This window comes from Micropterus dolomieu, linkage group LG11 (genome assembly GCF_021292245.1).
Source record: "Micropterus dolomieu isolate WLL.071019.BEF.003 ecotype Adirondacks linkage group LG11, ASM2129224v1, whole genome shotgun sequence".
Taxonomy (NCBI): domain Eukaryota; kingdom Metazoa; phylum Chordata; class Actinopteri; order Centrarchiformes; family Centrarchidae; genus Micropterus; species Micropterus dolomieu.
Genome location: NC_060160.1, coordinates 8,300,299 through 8,307,054, shown reverse-complemented (window position 1 = coordinate 8,307,054; position 6,756 = coordinate 8,300,299). Strand labels below are relative to the sequence as shown.

The following is a 6,756-nucleotide window of genomic DNA, read 5'->3' as shown; positions in this document are numbered from 1 at the left end:
TACACGGAGCAACTTTTAGAGCAATGGTGCTGGGCAATGTTGCCGTCAATGGTAATGAGTAAAGATTACCACCATAATCCCCTTCCCCCACCACTCCGTCACCTGTCCCACCGCTGTCTGTTCAAAACATAGTCTGACTTGCCACCAGCAACATTGCTAAAAAGGTTGCAGCTTCAGAGCTCAGCTATTGGGTAATACCAAGATGACGGCCCGGGGCGATCTTTATACACACAGAAAACAGCTGTTTTTTTACTCAAAACAGAGAAAACGGCAAAAATAACTCAGTGGTTATAACTGTATATGTATATTGGTGCGTCAGTTGTTGTTATTATCCAGCTAATAATTCTGTGAATTTTGTGATTTGAGTGATATGCATTACACAGCTGATCAGAGCTGGAGCTGAGCTTTCTTTAGAGAGTAAAATGTTAAATTATCTGATTACCTAAGCGCCTTAACTCATTAAAGGTATAAACTGGAGACCAGGACACAATAAAGACCTTTTTAAAACCTCCACCCCACTCAAGTAGAACTGAATTGGTTATTTTTTCAATGAACAGTATGTGTTGCATAATCTACCTATATCTGTGTTTCTGACTGTGTATCTTATCTGTATGCAGATACAAGAGTGGGGTCCTTTTGACCTAGTTATTGGTGGAAGCCCATGCAATGACCTCTCCATAGTCAATCCTGCAAGGAAAGGTCTTTATGGTAGGTTCACTGTCTTCATCTGGTCAAATAGCAACAAGTATCATCAGTATGTGCCCTTCACTGTACTTCAATGCTGTTTAATGACTGCTTCTGTCCCATAGAGGGCACCGGGCGCCTGTTCTTTGAGTTTTACAGGCTGCTCCACGAGGCTCGACCGAAGGAGGGGGACGACCGGCCTTTCTTTTGGCTCTTTGAGAACGTCGTCGCTATGGGTGTCAGCGATAAGAGGGACATATCTCGCTTTTTAGAGGTCAGCTTCTCTCTTTTGGCTTACTTTGTTGCTAAATAAGTAGTTTATCTAATCCTACAGGTCATAATTGTCTTTGACTTCTACAATCAGATCATTAGACTCTAGTGTAGGTACAGTGTGATGGGACGCCAGTGACAAGGATTGATGGATTATCAATGCCCCCTAATTCATTATCTTTAGACAGAGATCATTAGAAGGGAACACCTTATGTTAATGTGCTATGTTTAATGCGCTTTAAAGTACCCTTAGATAGTGTCTTTTGCTCTCCATATTGCATTTTGTCCTGTAAAAACCTGGTCAACTATTGGTTTAAAATATTCTCCACTTTGTGTAAGATTTTTAAATGGTGGGTGAAAAGTGCATTGAAGCTAACATTTTGGAGGAATTCACCCGACCCCAAAATGATTTTAGTCAACCAAAACTATAGAAGGATTTGTTTTAATGCCAGTAATACTGTGCTTTTAAATGGTAACTCTTCACTGTACTTCAATACACCATTTGTAAAACAGCATATTACCTTGGTTCCTCTCTGACTGGGGTCTTTTCTGCTCTGCTTTACATGGATTTCAGTGCAACCCAGTGATGATCGATGCCAAGGAAGTGTCTGCTGCCCACCGTGCCCGCTACTTCTGGGGTAACCTTCCTGGGATGAACAGGTTGGTGTGCGAATGGTGAGGGAAGCAGCAGCCTGTGACATACGCAACAGAAGGAATAAACCCCCATTAACCATGGACTACTTATATAGATTTGCTGTTTAACATAGCCCAAGTTAAGATTACTACGCCAGCCATATATGAACTAAATCAAGAAATGTTTTGCTCACAATATTTTGAGCCTCACACATACCCAGACTGCATCACCTGAGCTCAGTCTGAGAAAACATACATATGATATAGAGATATCATACACTAGAATCATGATATGTAACTGAGCAATCGACCAACTTTTAGATAATAATATGACCTGCCACCTCTCCAAAATTTTGAATCTCATTTAAAGCTATTAAAAACTCTTCGTTGTAGATGTTAAATGAAGCATGATTCTGATTATGCCTGTTTGGGTTTTCTCCGGGCGATCCAGTTTCCTCCCACAGTGCAAAGACATGCAAATTAGGGTAATAGGCGACTGTGAATTGACCGTAGTTGTCAACATGAGTGTGAATAGTTGTATGTGTCAGCCCTGTGAATGACTGCCGACCTGTCCAGAGGTTGCCCTGCCTCTCACCCAGTGTCAGCTGGGATTCCCCCCCCCCCCCCGCAACCCTCCAAAAGATAAGCTAATGGGTGGATGATTCTGGCTCATTCTGAAACTGATCTTGTGCATAGTTTAGTAGAAATTTGACATTTCAAGTACAAATGTTTTTCCTGTTAAAAATGCAAGAAAAGACCAGTGCAGCCCAGCAAGTTGTGTGCATCTAATTAGGTGTATGTAAGTTTGAAGATAAGAATTGTCATCTATTGAAAAGACATCCAACTAAATCAATGTGCAGACTTTAATACAAGCAAAGTCCAAAGTTATACTGTATGCCTAAATATAAATCGATCCTGTTCTTTCTCTTTTACAGGCCTTTGAGTGCTATGTGCAATGACAAGCTGGACCTCCAGGACTGTTTAGAACACGGCAGAACAGCTAAGGTACTCGTGTAATAATTTGATGGAACACATGCTGTATATTAGACTTGCCTGGCGAAATGTCAATATGTAAAATATTTTAAAAGCTCTGTATGCAACTGTGGACTTATTTTTTATATCTCAATATTACTCACATTCCATTAATTTGGCTGGGGGCTTTTGTCCAAAGTGATTATAAGTGCTTTCATATTGGGATCACAGCAAGATGAATTCTGTTATCTCTGACATGTAATGCTTTCAAAACCAAGGAAACCAGCGAGACAGTCACAACTTTCATTTTAGTCAAAAAACAATTAACAACATATTTAATTCGATTGCTCAGAAAAGAGGAGAAAGCAACTTGCACACAGGCGGCTCCCAGTGGCAGCAAGAGGAAACAGTTTAAGTCCATCAGTCAGTACTGAGAACTTCACTACACACAGAATACTCATGTTTATCAATCAATCTGATCTGTAATGTGATGCAGTAATGAAGGAGGTAAAATGTTAGGTTTTGTAGCTTTGAGATGCGTCAAATGCTGAAAAGTGAGTGTGGACTGATGGACTAATATTTCTCTTCTTCCCTTTTTTCTCTGTCAGTTTGGCAAAGTGAGGACCATCACCACCAGATCTAATTCCATCAAGCAGGGCAAGGACCAGCACTTCCCTGTCTACATGAATGAGAAGGAAGACATACTCTGGTGCACTGAGATGGAGAGGTATGTAAACGTAAAGATTGCCCGTCAAACCCTGTCACAGCTTTTTTCAGCGATCAAATCTCAAAATGATCTTCCTGTGTCTTCCCTTATTCCCCTGTCTGTCTGGCTGTCTGTCCTCTTGGTTGTTTTGTATTTGGTGGTCTGGCTGGTTTCCCTGTCAGGGTCTTTGGCTTCCCAGTCCACTATACGGACGTGTCCAACATGAGCCGACTGGCAAGGCAGAGGCTCCTGGGCAGGTCATGGAGCGTCCCGGTTATCCGCCACCTGTTTGCACCACTCAAAGATTATTTTTCCTGTGTTTGAGCAGCAAGAAAACTCACTTGGAACCATTGAGGAACTACAACTGTATGTTGTGACTAGAAATAAGAGCCTTGATCCTCAAATTATACTCTTGTATAATTTGTGTGTGAAACATTGACGTAGATTTCACATTATTTCTTGTATTTGAATTGTAATTCTTATTCTATTTAATTTTGATATGTCATTTTACCTTTTAGCAGTGTTATCAAGTATTGTTGATTTGTTTGTGCAAGCTATACTTGAGACTATGCTTTCTTCTCAAGACACTGAGACAGAAAAGTGCTAAACATGTTTTTTAATAGAGACGGCAATGCGATGGGAAAGATCTGAAAGACAGGAAATGATTTTTAGATATGTGAAATGTTTCTGCTGTGTGAGCATACTGTACGTCAGGGCTGCAAGATTCCCACCTGCAGTGCAGCCATGCTTCCAGCTACTGAGCCTCACAGAGATGTGAAGAGAAAGGTGATTTTCTTTAGTGTCTGGAGAGCTGTGTCTCTAAGAATCCAAAACACCAGATCACATATACCTCTTTGTTTACAGTTTCTATACACAACTGAAGGTAATAAAGGTACTACTGTAATATGGTTACAATACCATGGTGCTCCAAGATGATGAGAAACATCATAGCCCATGTGGCACTACAACTTTAGACAATACGGAGCTCGTTAACCTGTTGCTGGAAAAACTTTTGTTGTGATGTTTTGACACTTAATGAGAAAAAAACAGTTCTGTTCCAAGTGACAGACAGTAGACTGCAAACTAGAGCATATCCTCTCGCATTTCACAGCTTTTATACAGTTTGTACTGGTGCTCATTTACTCTGTAAGCCTTGTTATGCTCAGGCTCACTACCTGGATCTGCACAAACAGAAGATGAAGCTAGCCACATGGGAAATGATGTTTTCTGTCATTCAAAAAACAAACAAAAAAAAAAAAAACGTCAAATCAACGTCTGTGAAACTATTTTTTTTTTTCTAGTTTCATCCTGACCAATGACATTACTGTACAACTGTTAGCAAGTGTGGTCGCTAGAGGGAGGGAGGTTGACCAGGCCGGGTAACTCTGCTCCTCAACTTCCACCTCTCTAAACTGAAAAACTGTCAGGTGCAAAATCCTCAACAATATGGTGCGGCTTCACAAAGTTCTTCTACCTTTTTTATAGCAATTTTGTGCTGTTTTATCAACATTATAAAGCACTTTTATATGTATACTTTCTTTTTTCCTTGATATTTTTTAAACAAATATTGGTTCATGTGAATTGTTTTTTGTTTTGTTTTATGATGTGAACTGATCTACCCTCGTGTAATACTTTTTGTATACAGTAGGGCTGTGCCAATAGAAGTGAAAGGATGGATTTTGATATGTGAAACCCATGTTATTTGACTTAGTGTACAGTAGATGGATTGACATTTGTAACCCCAAACCTTTTTCCCTTCCTCGGTCATCCATATTGGTCTCTGTTTTAAAGCAGCGATACAGTATGCTACTACCCAAATTCAAAGAATGTCTATTTCTATCAAGATTGTAAAATGTAAGAGAGTTAAACAACTATGTCAAGAGCTATGTACAATATTTTGTCCCTTGTGAAGGACAGTAGGCCCTGATGACTCATAGCCGTCATGTTGACAAATTTAAGTGTTGATCCAAATTTGGATTACGTTCACAAACTAAATTCTCTTGATTGTAACCTCTAAGCTAAACATGGAGGATTTAGGCTGCGGTTTGTCAAAACAAAAAACTGACAGTGTTTGACAAAGACGTCACCACTCAAAGAGTAAAGAGGGTAATAAAAACGGATGTTATCGCTTATGTATATCATATTTAAGATTCAAAATTTTAAATTTAATTTCTTAATGTAATTAATTTCTTAAGTGACCTTATTGCCATCATTTTTGTCCATGCACACTGCGCTTAATATGAGCTCTTGTGCTTTGTGATATTTTAGCCAGATGTTATTTCCCCCTCCTCTTATAATACTTAACATCCCCTCATATTTGTACATTTTGTACATAGAGTTTTCCGGTTGCTGTTTTCAATTTGTTTTTATTCTTTTTTTTTTTTTTTTTTTTTTTTTAATTACGTATGAGATGTACAAATATAATTCTTTGCTAATATATATCATCAAATTAGGAAAGAAATCTTAGGATAAAAATCAAGTGACAAATTTGATTCAAAACTTGCTTTGAGCATTAGATATAGGGAGACTCCAAGTCAACTTTACCGTACTGATTTGTTTGTGTCAAGTGAATCCAGATTTAATGTCATGTGATCTTAATAGTGACCTATGGACAGCTTTAAGATGACCGGTCTCAACTTCACTGCACAGCCCTACATGGTGGTGTTCTTTTGCTTCTGTTTCCTTTTGTAAGACTTTCAAGAGGAATTGTAGGTGTTTCCAATGGTGCTAAACCTTTTATCTTATCAAGAAAAATATATTTGATTGCAAGAGAAATAAAGACGTCTTGACAATGACTGTTTTTAAGTTCCTTGTAGTAACGGAAAAAGAACTATTATTTCACTCATATAAATATATTAACAAAGGCATTTTAACTTTGTACTTGAAAAAATAAGGATAACAAATAATGAAAGGTTTCCTATATTGTTTTAGACTAGAGATTGCTGTAGTTGGTGCTTATCTGTGGGAAAATCGTGTGAGAAAAAAAAACGGTAATAACTTTTACTGTAGCATAATATATGCTTAATACGCATTGCTTCTTAATCCTACATTCCATGCCGTAATATTCTCCATGTCTGTTTTCAAAATGTTTTGAATTGATTGTTTTTATCAGAAACAACAATCATTTTTACTGTTCAAGGCAGGTCAATAATTCTATATTCGGTGATGCTGTTGACACTTTGTGTGGCTTTCTTTCTGTCATAACTGTTTATGGCCTATACGCTTTTCCTCAAGACCAGTTCGTACAGCAAATGTAGCAGTCATTCTCCACTTTGACTCCCCCATACTTATGTTTAGTGTCCAGAGAGAAGATAAAGGCTCCGTATGTACTTGTGCTGGAGAACACTTGAATAAATGTATTGTTTTTGTGCAAAAATCTTCCACCTCCTGTCCTTTTTTATTCATATTTACTAAAAAGCACCCAACCATTCAAATTTACATTAAAGCCTCTGAAAATTTGGTTTCCAATCACTTAGCACTTATCCAATACC

At 38.3% G+C, this 6,756-nt stretch overlaps 1 protein-coding gene across 5 annotated transcripts in view; it reads left to right on the top strand.

Annotated features, from left to right (window-relative positions):
- Positions 1-6,643, top strand: part of dnmt3ab (DNA (cytosine-5-)-methyltransferase 3 alpha b) — a 50,425-nt gene extending 43,782 nt beyond the window's left edge. For 3 of the 5 annotated variants that reach the window (XM_046062007.1, XM_046062009.1, XM_046062011.1), the window contains 6 exons: positions 618-708; positions 810-958; positions 1,529-1,629; positions 2,523-2,592; positions 3,168-3,286; positions 3,448-6,643. In XM_046062007.1, the coding sequence (XP_045917963.1) occupies positions 618-708; positions 810-958; positions 1,529-1,629; positions 2,523-2,592; positions 3,168-3,286; positions 3,448-3,589 (672 nt within the window). In that variant the 3' untranslated portion in view covers positions 3,590-6,643. The remainder of the gene's footprint in view (positions 1-617; positions 709-809; positions 959-1,528; positions 1,630-2,522; positions 2,593-3,167; positions 3,287-3,447) is intronic. The other 2 variants (XM_046062010.1, XM_046062008.1) reach the window with 1 other exon arrangement.
- The last annotated feature ends 113 nt before the right edge of the window (positions 6,644-6,756 follow it).